This window comes from Fukomys damarensis, unplaced genomic scaffold (genome assembly GCF_012274545.1).
Source record: "Fukomys damarensis isolate Sample0158 unplaced genomic scaffold, DMR_v1.0_HiC HiC_scaffold_2, whole genome shotgun sequence".
Lineage (NCBI taxonomy): Eukaryota > Metazoa > Chordata > Mammalia > Rodentia > Bathyergidae > Fukomys > Fukomys damarensis.
This window is the reverse complement of record NW_022900914.1, coordinates 24,031,804-24,050,871: the sequence shown is the minus strand read 5'-3', so window position 1 is coordinate 24,050,871 and position 19,068 is coordinate 24,031,804. Positions and strand designations below refer to the sequence as shown.

Sequence of the window (19,068 nt, the reverse complement as noted above, 5' to 3'; positions counted from 1 at the left end):
AGTCTTAAGTCTTATCTTGTTCTTTTTTTTCATTATTTAGAGAATTCTTTATTAGTTTCTGTAATCAAACCCATGTAGATATGACCTTACATATTTAATACAGTGCATTACCCCTGTATAAATGGAAAAAGAAATAAAAAATAAAAATAAAAGAAATTAACATTTCTAGATCAATATTGCTGTCCATTTCTGTACATTGCCAACTCAACACAGTAAATTGGGATAACTTTTTCCAAAGTTGGCAGCACCATTAAAGTTTCCAAAAATTCAAATTATATGTATATATGTGTATGTATATATATATATATATATATATTTATATTTATATAAAAAGACCAATAATAGCAGTATGTTATGCATCAATAGCAGCAACAGTTTTTCCAGGTTCTGCAGTCATCTGAACAAAATTATAGACATTCAGTACATTCCATTAAAAAAAAAAAGAAAAGAATAATATCCAGAAAACAGCAAAGTTCTGTTGCTGTTGTGGTACCTGACACCATTTTTTTATTAGCATCTTTTTGTTTTTTGGTACCGGAGTTTGAACTCGGGTCCTTGCGCTTGCAAGGCAGGCCACTGAACCGCTGAGCTAAATCCCCAGCCCTTATTAGCATCTTAATCATCATCTGGAAAAAGAACATTCTACAGTAATATCATTAAATATAGCTCTGATAAATCACGGTCACTACTATGTATCATAAAACAGGTACAAGATATTTTACATTCACAAAGGTGTGATACAGTACCATCCTACAACAGTAATACTAGAATCAGTTTTGGTTTGAAATTTGCTTTGTCTGCAAATAAGATTGCTACCCCTGCTTTTTTCTGGGCTCCTGTCACATGGAGAATTGTTTTCCATCGTTTCACTTTCAGTCTATGGGCCTCTTTTTGCAGTAGGTGTGTTTCTTATATACAACATATTGTTGGATTTTGCTTCTTATTCCATTTTGACAGTCTGTTTCTCTTGATTGGTGATTTGAGGCCATTGACATTGATGGTTATAACTGATATGTACTGACTTATTATTGACATGTTATTGGCCTTTTGGCCTATTGACTCTTTTTACTTTTTCACTTTCTCCTTTTAGTTTCTTGCCTTGCCTATTTGATTTGCTCTGTTGCCTCATGGTGTGTTTCTCAGGTGTTCTTTGTTGTGGAAGTATCTTATTTCCCCATCCATTTTGAAAGAGAGTTTTGCAGGATACATCAGTCTAAGTTGGAGGTTGTTCTCTTTTAGTACTTGAAATACCTCATTCCAGGCTCTCCTTGCCCTAAGGGTTTGTGTTGAAAAGTCTGCTGTGATTCTGATGGGCTTTCCTTTGCATGTGATTTGTTTTTTTTCTCTTACTGCTTGTAGTATTTTGTTCTTCTGTTGGGTTTCTGGGATCTTGATTATTGTATGTCTAGGTGTAGATTTTTTTCGATTGTGGCTATTTGGGGTCCTATATGCCTCAGTTATCTGAATGTCAAATTCTTCCCCTCTGTTTGGGAAGTTTTCTGTCATTAATTCTGTGAACAGCTTTTTAAAGTCATTTGTATGTTCTACTGCTACATCATGGATTCCTATCAGTCTTATGTTATTCTTCTTTGCATCATCTAGGAGTTGTGGGATTGATTTCTCATGATCCCCTACTGTTTTTAAGAGACCTCTCTTTTCATGGTTACTGACTGAAATCTTATCTTCTATATCTGAGAGTCTATCTTATCATTCTTTTATTCTGTTGTGTACACTTTCAATGGAGTGTTTAATCTCCTGGATCTCTGTTTGAATCTGTTTTATGGATTCCATTTCTTTCCTATGTTGGGCATTTATTTTTTCCATTTCTTTCTTATGCTGGGCCTTCATGGCTTCTATCGTGGTCCTGAGCTCATCTATTTTTTGTGTCAGTTTCTGCTCTAGAGTCTCGAATTACCACTTCCATTTTGCTCACTATCTCTATGGTTATCTGGGAAATTATTTCTGATTTGAATTTTTCTAGAGCCTGATTGATCTGTTTTGTTACTTCCTGTGCTTTGAGTTCAGGGTGTCCTGGTGGTTCACTATTGGCCCTTTCACCCTCATTTGCCCTACTGTTTGCCATTGGTGAACTGGAAGTCTGTCTTTGTGTCTTGCTTAAGTGTTTTCTCATTTTTATTTTTGTCAGGCTGTCCTTGGTTTAATCTCTGGGTTATCATCCAAATCTTCCTGATATAGTTGTGCCCTACCTTCTGGGTCTCTAACGACCCACAGACATTCTCATCTTCATAACATCAGAGAAAACAGCTCATCAAATCAACCAAGATCCTTTAACCCAACTGATACAATCAGCAACACATTAAGATCAAGCACAACTTGGAAACTGACCACCTGTGGTAGTCACTAGTCTATTACCCTTAAACCATTTGAATTAAATTGAAATCAAGAAGCAGTCCAGAACATGTCTGCAGTGAACAAACTTTTCAGTATAGTATATTTACCATTTAATGGCTCAGACAGAGCTAGGACGCAAAACCCCTGATCTCAGTTAGCTGATGGCTGAACCCCATGACGCAGACTGACCTCGGGCTGCAAGGCCTAGATTGAATTCCCCAACCTTCTGAATGATTGAACTCCACACCATTCTACTACAGGTTTCCCACACCCTTTCTTTAAAGATATTCAAAGTTGGGAACTCAGAAAAATACCCTTTATGACCACCTCTGCCTCTGCAGAGTGTGTCCAAAGACTGGCACAATCAGGAGGTCTGAGAGTGCACCGGGGGCGGGGGTAAGGGCAGTTATGGGGGCTCAGTGCTACCTTCCTGGTGCTGGAGTGATGGCGGCTCTGGTCGGGAGAAGGTGTGGCTGTCCTTCCCGCAGTGGATCGGGGCCCAGGCTACCTTCCCAAGGAATTATTGATTTATTATTTCTGATTGTTTTTACCAATGCTATAGAAATACAATTAATTTTGCATTTTGACCTTGTATCCTGCAACCATGCTAAATTTATTTATTAGTTCTAAATTTTTATGGCTCTGTTAGAATTTACTACATGGGAGATGATGTCATGGGCAAACAGAGCTAGTTTTATTTTTTCCTTTCTGATCTGCATGACTTTCCTTTCTTTCTTTCTTCCATGTAGTAAACCTCAGTTATTGTGGAACAATGGGAGGTAAAGGGCACTGGGAATGTGATGGAGTCCTAGGACTTCAGGGAGGCAAGGGTAAACCTGGAGGGCAGTGATTCTGCTGATGTTCTTGGCATCAGGAGATCTTAATGGGCCCCATTCATGGTATATTCTCAACACATGAAACAGAGAGGGCAAGAAACCTCTCTTCAGTATCCAAGATGCTAGAATCAAACACACAGCTTTTTCTAGAATCAAGAAAGGACACTGCTGTGCCTTGACATCGGGCAGCAGCCCCTGTCCTTTGTGGACTCTCTCTACCTCACATCCTATGGGGAAAACTGGTGTGAGGAATGAAGTTCCCCTGTCTTGGTAAAATACCAGGGCAGGCCCCATGCTGAAGGATAGGATCACATGTGTTGTCTAGTTTTTTAATGATTCCTTTGAATGTGAAGGTGTTTTGGGTGTAGAAGGCAGTGATTTCTGGCATTAGGGAGAGACATTTCCCATCAGCAACAGCATCATGTTCCACAGTGAGAAGCAGCTGCTCAAGCCAGCTCACCACACTCTCGGATGGTGTCTCTCACGTGACAGGACCTGGGAGACCCGAATGAATGCCCTGTGAATTGCTTGCTTCCCTCTGCCAGGCAGCTTCACTGGATTGATTACTTCCCTGGGATATTTATGTGGAAACCAAAGAAAATACTCCAGGGTCATTTTTAATAAGTGCCAATCCCTCCTAGGCTATCTGCAGCCATAAACATTTACATCTAATATCCCAAAGAAAATGTTGATGCAGTCTGATGTGGGAGCAACAGCACACAGATTAGTCTAAACAAAAACAAGAGGGTGACAGTTAGCTTTTTTCAGCATGAAACTGTATTCGCTCATTTTTTACATAAAAGTGCAATTTGCATATTCTTTCAAGTCTGTTTAGCTGCAAGCACATGTGTGTTTGGGGCATAGAAATTTAAAATTTGTAAATTATTCAGAAACTACTGCCAAATTGTAATCAAGTGGCAGGAAACACATTCTGCACTGAATAGTTCTAAGTACAGAGGGGAACCTTCTTGGGCTTGGAAAACATTTTTAATGTACTGATGCTTAATCAGTGCAGAGAAAAACAGGGAGAAATGTTTACTTTCTTAGCAAGATTTAATATAGACATTGGGTTTTTTCTGTTTATTGAACATTGCAGAATGGAATGATTTTAGTATTGTGACACTAGGTAAATAAGGTGCTTTCTGAGAGTAAAGTAAACACTGTGATTAAACTAAAGTAGGAATTTATAATATCTTTTTAGGAATCATTATAAGAGCAGAACAATAATTGCTAGAAAGCAAGCCAATGTAATATAATTTAGGTACACTACACCGAGCAGACTGTAACATTTCGTATGTGTTGGTTACATCCTATCTTATCGGTCTTCCCACCTCCTCTTTCATTTTGTTCATCAAGCAAGAATTGTTCCAAGTTCCCGGGTATTGCAAAGCACCATGCTGGACCTCTAGGAAGTTGTGTATGGGGATAAAGATGTACACAGTAAACTATTCTTCTTTGAGGGGAGAGGGGTTTGGAGACACTGGCAGGAGAGCTGAGTGGGCAGAGAAGTAACTGCCTCAAGATAGCAGGAGGGGCAATAAGTAGAGAAGCCAAAGCTGACAGGTAATGAGTTAAAGTTCATTCATGGAAACTGTGCATAATGACGACAAATCTTCCACAAACAATGTATAGAGATTGAAACAACCAACTTCAATTTTTCTTTTAAAAGTCAAATTCTGTCCAGCCTCCACCTTTCCTGCTTTTTTGTTTGATCACAGTTACATCCTCTAAGATGCTGGAGGGAAGTGGTGGGCCGAACCAGCTGACGGCCATCTCTGAAAACAGTATACAACAGATAAAAATATTCCTGTCATGGAACCAAAGATTGAAGAGGAAACCAGATTATCTGAACACAAACAGAAAATAGCTAATAAATTCAAAGTTCAAAAGGGTGAATTTTAATTGAAGACTGGTCTGAACTCTCTCCTCTGTAAGTCTGTTCACTCTTTCCATTTATTCATACGTTAAGGAACATCTATAGAACGTGTCGTTGGCAAGGTACAGTTTAGAATTAGAAAACAGAGTCACAGTTCTTATCTTTGTGTGCTTATGTGGATAAATAAGGGCATTAATTTGCTTTCTAAATCATCCCAAGACATTTCAAAAGACAGTTTGATATAAGCAACATTGGTTTGAGACCTCTGCATTCATACTCATAAGCGTTTTCTGGCAATTTAGCAAAAAATTCCCTTCAGGCAAAGTTTTTATGCATTTGCTATTCACCATGCAGTTGCTGAGATGCATATTTATTATACACATATTATGTGCATTTTTGCACAGGTAAACATTTGATATCAACAGGGACCTTCAGTGAGAAATCATATTCAGATCTTTGCTTCAGTTAAATTATCCAGTATTTTTCCCAAAGCAGTCTTCCTTTCTGGACACTTTTTGTACCATGTTTCAAGTATGACTTCAGTTAAACTCATCAATCTGCAGAGAGAATATTGGAAACTTTTTTCAAAGAAAAAATAAAGGCCATAAAAAAAGTGTGAAGGAAGAAGTACAACTCTCTCTACTTGCTGATGCCATAGGTAGAAATTCCAAAAGAATCTACAACAGATTATTAGACTAATAAGTGAATTAGTGCAAAAATGAATTTATGAAATTGTATTTCTGTAAAATAGCCACAAACAATAAGAATTTTAAAAATTTTAAAGCCCTATATCATTACAATAGCATCAAAATATACAAAATACCTGGTAGTAAAGATAACAAAATACATAGCAGCAAGGCTCAGAGAAATTTAAATGAGAGATACATACACACTCTTAGATTGGATGACTCAATATAAAGACATTTATTCTCCCTGAACTGATACATAAATTTAGTGAAGTCTCAATCACAATCCTACCAAGTTTACAGTTGTTGAAATCGACAAGTTGATTCTAAATTTTACAAGAAACTACAAAGGACTGACAATAGCTAAAATAATGTTGAAAAACAACATTGGATAATCGACATTTAAATCAAAGACTCCTATTCACCAATAAGGATCATTAAGAGAATGAAAAGGCATGCCCCAAACAAATACCTTTGTACAGGTACAAGACAAAGCATTCATATCAGAAATATATGAAGAATTCCTATAAATCATGAGAAAAATTAAACAACTGAACTACAGAATGTATAAAAATATTGAACTGGCACTTTGGAAAAGATAGTGGCCAACACGCATATGAAAAGGTGCTGAATATTATCACTTATCAAGTAAATGCAAATTAAAGCCATAATGAGATGCTACTATATACCCATTAGAATGACTAAAATTAAAAAGATTAATAATACAAAATGTCTGTGAGAATAGAAACTCTCAAATATTGATGGTAGGAATAACCACTTTGGGATGTTGTTTGGTAGGGTCCATGATTTATTAAATTAAACACAAACATATCTTTTGACCCAGAAAATCCACAGACAGATGTATACATAACAGAAAATTATACACATGTGCACAAAATGACATACACAAGAATATAGTAGTTCTATTCATAATGGCTAACAACTAGAAACAACTCAAAGACCCATGGACAGAAGCATTGATACACAAATTGATAAACTGGTATTTCTATGTGTGCACAGAAATATTTGTGTGTGTACACAAATATATACACAATGAAATACCACAAAAATGCATACAAAGCACTGATAAATATGACGAAGTAGGTGAACTTCAAGATATTCTGTTGAGTGGAAGAATTCAGGCATTAAAGTGCATACTGCATGGTTTGATTTATATTAAATTCATAAGCAGGCTAAACTATTTCCCTGTTAATAGAAATACAAACAGTAGTTACTTACATGGATAGAAGAGTGTGAGAAAGTCTTTCGGAGTAGTGGAAAAATTCCATATCTTGACCTGACTATACATTTGTAAAAATCCATCAAGATGAACACTTAAAGGGGTTGAAGGGAGGGTAGGGTAATGGGGAAAAAAATAAGAACCAAGATGGATTATGTAAAGGTGCAGATTTCTAATTTCTACATTGTATACCTTAACTGTACCAATAAAATTAAATTTTTAAAAGATGAGCACTTAAGATTACTACACTAGCACAGTAAAAAATAAATACAATGTAAAAGATAAAGAGGGAATTTGAGTACGTTGCCACATTAAATAACTTTTAAAAACAACAACAGCAAAACTCCTTCATTTTAATACTCTGTTTCATTAAACACAATATCAGGACAAGAAAAATGATGTGTATATGTAATATATAATAAAAAGACTACACAGCAAAACATGTTACTGAATAGAGATGGATGAATGCCCTATGCCAAAATATACAAAACCTATACAAAGAAAATTGAAATACTATGTGGGGAGAGATTTATGTCTTGAATGAATTAAAAAGCATGTCATGTTTCTGGGTAGGAAATCTAAGAGTACTCTGATGCCAATTCTTCTCCCAAATTATACTTTAACATTATCCCAAAAATAAAACCCAAACAAAATTATTATAGTTATTTGAAATAGTATAGTCAAGAGCTGGGAATTTAACTCAGTGGTACTGCACCTGCCTGACAAGCACAAGGTCCTGAGTTCAATTCCTGGTACCCCCTACCCCACCACAAAAGAAATAGTGTAGTCAAGATGTGTTAAACTGGAATGATGATAGGGCTTTCCCTGTACCAGCCACTAATGCTGAAAAAAATGTAAACTTGAAATAATTTTGAGACTATTCTGTTGGTCCAGACACAGGCAACCATGGTAATAAAACTGAAACTGAGTAATGGTCCCAAGTGTAACAAATAATATAGTTTGGAATTGATGGAGGAAAGCTAGGTGATTTACCAAATAAGAACAAGTAGCTAATCAGTGATTAAAAATGAAACTAGAAACCTTCCTGTTAGCTTAAAACAAATTAAAATAAATTCTGGAAGCATGAAATGCTTAATGATTGATTGATTGATTGATTGATTGTGGTACTGGGGGTTGAACCCAAAGCGTCTGCATTTGAGCTACATCCTCAACCCTTTTTATTTTTATTTTGAGATAGGATCACCTAAGTCTCTAATTGCCCAGGTTCGTCTTGAACTTGCAATCCTTCTGCCTTGGCCTCCCACAATGCAGAGTTGCAGGCATATGCCTCCATTCCCAACTCTAAATATTTTGAGTAAAGTTGCCAATTTGGTGGATCTATTTGCAGCAGGGAGCCCTCAGGCAACTTACTGTACTTCCAACACTGCTTTAAATACATATTTTACTGTACTGAATACTCAGCCTATCTCAAAAGTAAGACCAAGAGATCCATAGAAAATGAAAAAGAAAGCTAAAACCAAAGCAGTAAAAGGAATTAGCAACCAAATCGCCTGATGATATTATTAGGACTAGATAAGTGCTCAGGAAACTAAGGTATGGTTTGAGCTGCTCAGCCTATTTGTATGCATATAATTCTTTTGAGGGGTGGACCAGGGGTCGAACTCAGGGCCTTGTGCTTTGTATGTAATTATTGATAATTATATTAAATTACACCTACCACCTGGCTATTGTTTCATTTTTCCTCTATTTTTTTCAGCTTTAATTGAGTTTATTGGTACATTTTAGGGATACATTACAGTTACATTCACTATTGGGATCTTGTACCTCTACATGACAAGTCTTGGTTCTCATTTTTTCCCCTTGTCCCTGCCCTCCCTTCACCCACTCCTCCCCTCCCCATCTACAACCACTTTATTTCCATCTTTTCATTATCTCACATTTTTTTCTTTTCCCTTTTTACCCTTCCCCTACCCATCCCACCTTCCCTACACCTTTAGCTCCTTTCTTCCCATTTCTAAATGTCAGTAATCTTATTAGGATCTTATGTATTATTGCAGATTATTCACACCAGAGAAACTATTTGGTATTTGCACATGTGTGCCTTATTTATTTCACTTAGGAGTATATCTTCAATATGTATCCATTTTCCTATTAATGAATCTATTTTCTCATTTTTTATGGCTGAGTAATATTCCATTTTATAGAAAAACCACATCTTCTTTATCCAGTTTCCAACTGATGGCAAATAGGCTGTTTCCAAGTTTTAGCTATTAGAAACTGTGCCACCATAAACATGTGTGCGCATACTTCTCTGTGATATGATTCTTTTAGTTCTTTTGGAAAGATACCCAGCAGAGGGATGGCTGGGTCAAATGGAACCTCCAGTCCAAGGTCTTTGAGGGATCTCCATATTGATTTCCATAGTGGTTGCACCAGTCTGCACTCCCACCAACAATGGAGAAGGGTTCCTTTCTCCCCACAACCCTGCCAACATTTGTTATTGCGTGATTTCTTTTTTTTTTTAATTTTATTGAGTTTATTGGTACATTTTAGGGATACAGTACAGTTACATTCATTGTTGGGATCATGTACCTTTACATGGCAAGTCTTGATTCTCATTTTATCCCCTTACCTCTGCCCTCCCTTCACCCCCTCCTCCCTGCGTGATTTCTTGATAGCAGCCATTCTTTGTGGGGTGAGATGGAATCTCAGTGTTGTTTTCATCTGCATCTCTCAAATGATCAGTAATGTGGAACATTTTTTCATATATTTATTTGCTGCTTTTACTTCTTTGTCTGAGAAATGTCTGTTCATTTCAGATGCCCATTTTTGAGTCAGGTCTTTATATTTGGGGGTGCTGATTGTTTTGAGTTCTTTATATATTCTTGATAATAGTCCTTTGTCTGAGGAACAGCTGGTGAAAATTTTTTCCCACATTGTAGGTTGTCTCTTAGTTCTACTGATGGTTTCTTTTGAAGTACAGAAGCTTTTTAATAAGATGAGATCCTAGTTATTGATTCTATCTGCTAGTTCCCGTGCTACTGAGGATTTGTTCATAAAGTCTTTTCCTATGCCACTGTCTTCTAGAGTTCTGCCTAATTTACCTTCCAGAAACTTTAATGTTTCTGTTTTAATATTTAGATCTTTAATCCATTTGTATTTTAATTTAGTGCATGGTGAAAGATAAGGGTCTAGTTTTAATCTGTGGCAGGTTGAAATCCAGTTTTTCCAACACCATTTATTAAAGAGGCTATCTTTCCTCCACTGAGGATGGTCAGCTCCTTTGTCAAAGATGAGGTAGCTGAGTACATCTGGGTTTGTTTTTGTGTCTTCCAGTCTGTTCCACTGATCCTCAGGCCTGTTTCTTTGCCAGTACCATGCTGTTTTTATCACAGTGGCTTTGTAGTATAGTTTCAAATTGAGAATTGTTATACCCGGTGCCATGTGTCTGTTGTCTAAAATGGCTTTTGCTATTCTAGGTCTCTTATGTTTCCAAATGAATTTTGGGATTCTTTTTTCTAGTTCTGTGAAATATTGTGTTGGAATTTCAATTGGCATTGCATTGAATGTATATAGCAGTTTTGGTAGTATGGTCATTTTCACTATGTTGATTCTTCCTACCCAGGAGCAGGGGATATCTTTCCATTTTTTAATATCCTCTTCAATTTCTTTTTTCAGAGTGCTGTAGTTTTCAGTGTAGAGATCTTTTGCTTCTTTTGTTAGATTGATTCCTAGATACTTCATTTTTTTGGATGCTATTGTAAAAGGAATTTTTTCCCTTATTTCTCTCTCAGTGAGTCTGTTATTTGTGTATAAGAAGGCTATTGAGTTTTGGGTGTTCACCTTGTATCCAGATACTCTACTGAATCTCTCAATTAAGTCTAGAAGTCTTTTGATGGAGTTTTTTGGGTCTTCGATGTAGAGTATCATACCATCAGCAAATAATGACAGTTTAACTTCTTCCTTTCCTATCTTTATTGCTTTAATTTCTTTCTCTTGTCTAATTGCTGTGGCTAATGTTTCCAGAACTATATCGAAGAGGAGTGGTGATAATGGGCATCCTTGTCTTGTTCCTGATTTTAACATGAAGGTTTTCAGTTTTTGGCCATTTAATATGATGTTGGCTGCTGGTTTTTCATAGATAGCCTTTATTAAATTGAGGTATAGACCATCTATTCCAATTTTTGCAGGGTTTTTATCATGAATGGGTGTTGAATTTTATCAAATGATTTTCTGCATATATTGAGAGGATCATATGGTTTTTTTCCTTGACTTTGTTAATATAATGTATTACATTTATTGACTTTCATATGTTGAACCACCCTTGCATCTCTGGAATAAATCTGACTTGGTCAGGATGGATGATCTTCTTGATAATCCTCTGTATTCTGTTTGCTAGTATTTTATTAAGGGTTTTTGCATCTATATTCATTAAGGAGATTGGTCTGTAGTTCTCCTTTTTAGTTGCATCTTTCCCTGGTTTGGGAATCAAAGTGATACTTGCTTCCAGGAATGAATTTGGAAGTATAGCTTCCCTTTGAATTTCATTGAAAAGTTTGAAGAGTAATGGCAATAGTTCTTCTCTAAATGTCTTGTAAAATTCAGGAGTGAATCCATCAGGGCCTGGACTTTTCTTTGTTGGTAAATTTTTAATTACATTTTCAATTTCACTGACTGTAATTGGGGTGTTTAAAATATTTTTATCTTTGTTCAACTTTGGTAATTTGTATCTAAAAAATCTGTCCACTTCTTCTGTGTTTTCCATTTTATTGGAGTACAGGTTCTCAAAGTAGGTATTCATGATCTTCTGGATTTCTTTTGGATCTGTGTGACTTCGTCTTTTTCATTCCTGATTGCATGGATCTGAGCCTTTTCTTTCCTTTTTTTAATAAGATTAGCTAAGGGTTTGTTGATTTTATTTATTCTTTCAAAAAACCAGCTCTTTGTTTCATTTATTTTTTGTATCATTTTCTTAGTTTCTATTGCACTGATTTCTGCTCTTATCTTTATAATTTCCTCTCTTGTTCAAGCTTTGGGTTTTTCTTGATCTTGTTTTTCTAGGTGTCTAAGTTTCATCATTAGGTTGTTTATTTGAGCCCGCTCTGTTTTCCTAATGTGGGCATTCAATGTTATGAATTTTTCCCATAGAACTGCTTTCATTGTGTCCCATAGATTCCTGTATGTTGTATTGGCATTTTCATTTATTTGTAAAAACTGTCTAATTTATTCTTTAATTTCCTCTGTAATCCATTGATCGTTTAGGAGAGTGTTGTTCAGTTTCCATGTGCTTGTGAAGTTCTTAAAGTTTCTTGTGCTATTGATCTCCAGCTTGATTGCACTATGATCTGATAATATACAGGGGATGATTTTAATTCTTTTGCATTTATTCAGACCTGTTCTGTGAGCCAATATGTGGTCTATCTTGGAAAATGATCCATGTGCAGCCGAAAAGAATGTATATTCTGATTTTGTGGGGTAGAATACTCTATAAACATCTATTAAGTCCATGTGTTCCAAAGCTTGGCTCAGTTCTATTATTTTGTTGTTGATTTTCTGCCTAGATGATCTGTCAATTTGTGATAGTAGGGTATTTAATCTCCCACTAAAATTGTATTAGTGCTTATTTGGTTTTTCATGTTACTTAATATTTGTCTTATATAGTTGGGGGCATTTATATTTGGTGCATATATGTTTATGATTGTCAACTCTTCCTCTTGAATTGTTCCCTTTACAAGGATGTAGTGTCCTTTTTCTCACTTAATGAGTTTAAGTTTGAAATTTACTTTATCTGAGAGTAATGTTGCTACCCCTGCTTTTTTCTGGTCTCCTGTCACATGGAGAATTGTTTTCCATCCTTTCACTTTCAGTCTATGGGCTTCCTTTTGCACTAGGTGTGCTTCTTGTATACAACATATTGTTGGATTTTGCTTCTTAATCCATTCTGCCAGTCTATTTCTGTTGATTGGTGAATTGAGGCCATTAACATTGATGGTTATAACTGATATATTCTGACTTATTATTGTCATGTTATTGTCCTTTTGTTGACTCTTTTAACTTTTTCTCCTGTCTCCTTTTAGTTTCTTGCCTTGCCTAACAGACCTTGATTTGGTCTGTTTGGGCCTCATGGTATTGTGATCTTCATTATCCTTGTCTAGGATATTGTTTAGAATTCCTTGTAGTGCTGGTTTGGTGTTCATGAAATTTCTCAGGTGTTCTTTGTCGTGGAAGTATCTTATTTCCCCATCTATTTTGAAAGAGAGTTTTTCAGGATACATCAGTCTAGGTTGGAGGTTATTTTCTTTTAGGACTTGGAATACCTCACTCCAGGCTCTCCTTGACCTAAGGGTTTGTGTTGAAAAGTCTGCTGTGATTCTGATGGGCTTTCCTTTGTATGTGATTGGTTTCTTTTCTCTTACTGCTTTTAGTATTTTGTTCTTCTGTTGGGTTTCTGGGATCTTGATTATTATATGTCTAGGTGTAGATTTTTTTTTATTGTGGCTAGTTGGGGTCCTATATGCCTCAGTTGTCTGAATGTCAAATTCTTTCCCTCTGTTTGGGAAGTTTTCTGTCATTAATTCTGCAAACAGCTTTTTTAAGTCATTTGTATTTTCTCCTGCTACTTCATGTATTCCTATCAGTCTTATGTTATTTTTCTTTGCATCATCTAGAAGTTGTGGGATTGATTTCTCATGATCCCTTACTGTTTTTGAGAGATCTCTTTTTTCACGGTCACTAACTGCGATCCTATCTTCTATATCTGAAATTCTATCTTCGCAATCTTTTATTCTGTTGTGTACACTTTCAATAGAGTTTTTAATCTCCTGAATATCTGTTTGAATCTGTTTTATGGATTCCATTTCTTTCCTCTGTTGGGCATTCATTGTTTCCATTTCTTTCTTATGCTGAGTCTTCATGGCTTCTATCATGGTTTTGAGCTCATCTATTTTTTTGTCAGTTTCTGTTCTAGAGTCTCGAATCATGACTTCCATTTTGCTCATCATCTCTATGGTTAACTGGGAAATTATTTCTGATTTGAATTTTTCTAGAGCCTGATTGATCTGTTTTGTTACCTCCTGTGCTGTGGATCCAGGGTGTTCTGCTGTTTCACTATCAGACTTTTCATCTTCATTTGTCCTACTGTTTGCCATTGGTGAACTGGAAATCTGTCTTTGTGTCTTGCTTAAGTGTTTTTTCATTTTTATTTTTGTTGTTGGGTTGTCCTTCTTTAATTTCTGGGTATTACTTAAATCTTCCTGATATAGTTGTATTTTAGCTTTTGAGTTTCTAATGACTCATAGACATCCTCATTTTCATAATATCAGAGAAAATGACTCATTAAATCAATCACAATCCTTTATCCCAATTGATGCATTCAGCAGCCCAATAATATCAAGCACAGCTTGCAAACTGACCACTTGTGGTAGTCATTAATCTATCACCTTTAAACCATGTGAATTAAATTAATATCAAGAAGCAGCCCAAAATATCTTTGCAGTGAACATGCTTTTCAGTATAGCATCTTTACCATTTAGGATGGGGGGTTAGACTGAGTTAGGATGAGAGGAGTAGATAAGTGAAAGAACTGGAGCAGGTTTGAAGTGAAACCAGAGGATGTAGAATGACCTTACTATCTTTATGAAGCTATTAACTTCAGAGGGGATAGACAGAGTGCAGGAATAAGGACAAGAATATATCCCCTTAACAGTAACAGGCGCTTGCCTTTCCTTGAAGCTTTGGAGCCATGAGTGAGGTAAAATGACTGGAGAAAAGAACATAAAGAACAAAACAAAACAAAACAAAACAACCCCCCCAAAAAAGCAAAAATAATAAAAAAAGAAGTCTGAGTTAGGGCAGGAACAGGAATAAAAAGGGAGATGAGGGATAATATGGTGGAGCAAGAGACTGAGTTGGAGAGAGAGGAAAGAAAAAAGAAAGAAATTTTAGGGTGGAATGAGGAAAAGAAAAAAAAAGAATTTGAAGGACCTCTTTCAGACTATGTCTCTGTTGTCATATTATACCACATGTACAGCCATATGTAGAACTGAATCCCCTGGTCTCGGCTAGCCAATGGCAGGTCCCCATGACTGAGACTGACCTCAGTCCACAAGGCCTAACTTGAGTTTCCCAACCCGTGAATTCCACTGAGTTCTATTACAGGTTTCCCCTGCCCTTTCTTTAAAGATGTTCAAAGTTGGGAGCTCAGAAAACTACCCTTCATGAGCACCTATTTCTCTGCAGAGTGGGTCGAAGGACTGGCCCAATCAGGAGGTTTGAGAACTGGTGGGGAGCAGGTTGTGGAGGTGCATGCTACCTTACTGGATCTGGTGGCACACAGTCTGGAGGTCGTGCACCTGCTGGGTGGTCCCGGGCAGGCAGCTGGAGAGCTGTTCCTCTATTTTTGTTCATTGCTCCCTTTTTCTCTGTTTTGGATTATTTGTTTGAATTTTATTTCATCTGATTTACTTTATTTTTATAAGTTGTACCTTTTTGTTTCATTTCTAGATATTAATATAAGAATTACAATAGGCAACTTTAGCTTTTTACAGACTATAATTTATTAAATTGTGCTACTTCACATGTAATTTAAAAAAAACTATACAACAATATATCTCCATCATCTCCTGTGCTTTCTACTATTTTGGTCATGTTATGAACCCCATGATTTATTTATTGTTATTTGTTGTGCTTCAAACTAGCAATTTTAGTTTGAAAATTAAGGAAAGAGAAATACATCTTTTGCATTTATTCACATTTGTCATTTCAAGAACTCTTTATTTCTTCTTGTTCACTTGTGTTTCTAATTATAGTTTTTAAGTTTCTTTGTGCATTAGGATAATTCATTTTGATATTATTTTTGGCTTTATCCTCACAAATACAGAAACCTCATTAAAGGCTCTTCCTCAATTCTCAAAATGGCTTCCTTTTTGGCCCAGTGTGTAGGCTCTTTGGGGGCAGTGTCATCTCTCCCAGTTATTGGTGGGTTTCTGAGCCAAGCACCAGCCTTGGCAAGGCAGAGAAGGGCTGGAGATTTAGCTGAGAGGTTCCACTGCCTGCCTCACAAACGCAAGGACCTGAGTTCGATCCCTAGTACAAAGAAAGAAAGAAAAGAAGCCAGAGAGGTTTCTACTAGGTATTCTAGCTGAGTATACTTCCAGGAAGAACCCAATGGAGACCAGGATTTTCTCTGGAGGTACAAGGCAGGTACCCCAACTGTGAAGCAAACTGGGCTTGCAGCATCATCTCTGGGGTGGATGAGAACAATGAAGGATGTGAGCGGGTGGGCCGGAGCAGGTGGGGCCAAGGCAGCCACAGGACCGAGAGCATAGACTGTCTATGGGAGCATCCTCTGATTTCTGGCCACAAAACCCCAGGATTTTGGTATGCTCCATGGGAAAAGAAATGACCTCCATAACTAAGGTTGCACTTCATGCAGACCTTGGCAAGGGCAGAGCTAAGAGCAGAGTCAGTGGGAATTCAGAGACAATTTCACATTCCGGGTCCTGGAGCAATGTATGGCAGGTGCTGTCCTGTACTTCAGGCCTCTGCCTCTGGGTTAGAAGTTTGAAGTTCGTTCTGTGCCAGGAGGTGCAGTCAGGGCCTAAGCCAGCACTGTGCCCTGTGGGGAGCCGTACCCGCCTGGTAGTGGATGAGTAATTATACATAAATACGTTAGCATGACTGATATTCGAGTGGGGATTATAGATGATTTCAAAATGAAAGGCAGTCCAGCAAAGTTACCAATGCTCATATCTTTGAACCCAAGCTTCCGTTTCTCGGAATTTAGCCTAAAGATATATGAGCATATTTGAGAAATTATGCATAAATGAGGTACTTCTTTGCCACTTTCTTTTTTTAAAATTTTAATCTGAACCACTTTGCAGACATAATAAGTTAGAATACCACTTACAACCAGTGCCCACCAGGATAAAGCCATGAAAGGGGTGCCTGTTACTCGCAAGTCCCCAAGTGCACAGCACAGTGTGGCAGGGAGGGCACAGCACGATATGTTCAATGAGTCTTTCCACAGACAAGTACCGCTTCAGTTGGCAGTTTGTTAAATACACAACATTTGTACCTTATTTTGTAGTCTTTTTATTTATTTATTATTTAGTGTACCAGGGATTGAACTCGGGACCTTGTGCTTACGAGGTGGGCAGTGGCACCACTGAGTTAAATCCCTGGCCCTCGTAGTCTTTTTTAAATGGTTCACATATGGACTTAGTAAAAATATACTTTATAGAAAACTTTCTGCAAAACTAAATGAAAAAAATGTATTAGATGAGCTGATGAATCGTCAGGAATTAATTTAATTTGTACAGGTGCTCATGAAGTATTAGATGGTTTGATTTTCTTAAATCTGTTACCAGACCATAACTTCAAAAGTGTTCATGGTGAAAGACAAAACTGCTCCATAGCATTCAGAAACAGCAAAAAACACTTTTTCTTTTACAGGTACCTTTCTAAATCCATTCTTGAAGCATTCCCTCTCCCTTTCAGAGAATCAGTTGCACAAACTGAGGAGGCAAAAAATTGATTTCTTTTTAAAAAAACAAAATAGAGCCTATTTACAAAATATGCAAAAGAATTTTATATAAGGCATTACTACGGAACTAGCTAAAAGGGAATACAGGTGAGAGACAGAATACACCTTTACTTCTATAAATGTAGGTCCTTTTCCCTACTTTCTGGGAGAAATACATTGTTTAGGGCATGGGCTATGAAACAGCATACAATGCAAAGACAAAAACAAAGAAGTTTGTAAACCCTTTCTCTTTCCAGCAGGTGAGACAATAGAGTGCTGAGCCAGAGGAACCAGAGCCAGCTATTAAGCAGCCAGAATGCAACAGTTATTGAATCCGTGACCCTTTTCTTTAGCACATTCTTTGTTTTCCTCTTCCAGAAGTTGTAGAAGTCTATTTGGTTTGGTTATCTGTTGTGTTAACAAAGCTGCATCTACAACATTCATGTCATCTGCTGCTCCTTCAACTGTTGGATCTATACTTGAAATGCCGTACCTGATGTTATGATGAGGGCTAGAAGTGGCAGCAGACCCACCATGCAACACAGGTCTTTCACAATGTATCTCATTTTGTCTTCTTACACCGTGACTTTCATCCAGCAGATCTCAAGTAGAGAAATGGATGAGCAACAGAATGGAAAGATTAGCTCCATCTTCAGGTGACATATGGAGAGGACAGACCTGAGCCTGTGGTGGCCATGGTGTCACACTAGAATCATTTCTGATCAGCTTGTCCTTTTGGTGAACAGCATTTTCACTCACAGAGCACTCTCTTTTTAGCCTGCCAACTGCACAGATCTGTTCATTTTGAGGGGTTGCAGAGGCCTTTCTAAGACCAGAAAATCTGGTGGTCTTTCACTTCGTGTAAGTACACGAGGTGGTGTTTTTAGTGTCAGAGGCTCTAAAGGAGTTGATTGAACAAGGTCAAGAGCTGCTGGTTTTGAAAAGGAAATGTCTTCATTATTTCCTGCTACAACAATCCTCTCTGGAACTTGCATTATCACACTAGCAGTTGGAACTCCTTGGAATCCTTGCTCCAGGTCAGCATTTGGTGGTGCTACTTTTTGTTTGTTTGTTTGTTTGTTTTGAGACAGGGTCTCACTATGTAGCTGAGACTGACCTGGAACTCACTATGTAGCCCAGGCTGGTCTCGATCTCACAACGATCCTCCTGCCTCAGCCTCCCGAGTTCTGGGGTAAGAGATATGTGCCACCATGCCCGGCTTGGAGTTTTAATATTTCTGGAACCCTCACTCGCTGACTAATACCTTCAGTGTATTCCATTTCATACTGAATTTGACTGATTCATGCCATCTCAGCAGCAGTGGGAGAAGGAAACGCTGCCACACAAAGGTGTACCAAGCACCGCTTGATGTTGGTGCTGTCTGTTCCTATGTTTCGTATTAAACCCTTAACTTGCTTCACTATGCACGGACTGGACTTGGAGCCACTTCTGTCCCCCTGGGCCCTCTCTAGAGTCCCGCGGAGGGCTGCCACCTGCAGGCTCCTGGGGCACTCTAAGAGGCCATTGGAGCACTGCCTGCCTTGGGCAGCCCACTGCAAGGCACCCACGGAGCAGCCCACAGCCAGCCTGGGACA

The 19,068-nt window shown here is 37.6% G+C and overlaps 1 protein-coding gene across 1 annotated transcript in view; it reads right to left on the bottom strand.

The window, feature by feature from the left end:
- The window catches only part of LOC104856466, a 72,080-nt gene extending 53,297 nt beyond the window's left edge, over positions 1-18,783 (bottom strand). Inside the window, 6 exon segments of the mRNA XM_010615896.1 lie at positions 16,690-16,736; positions 17,765-17,815; positions 17,817-18,075; positions 18,181-18,291; positions 18,294-18,540; positions 18,709-18,783. Of these exon segments, the coding sequence (XP_010614198.1) occupies positions 16,690-16,736; positions 17,765-17,815; positions 17,817-18,075; positions 18,181-18,291; positions 18,294-18,540; positions 18,709-18,783 (790 nt within the window).
- Between the last annotated feature and the right edge of the window lie 285 nt (positions 18,784-19,068).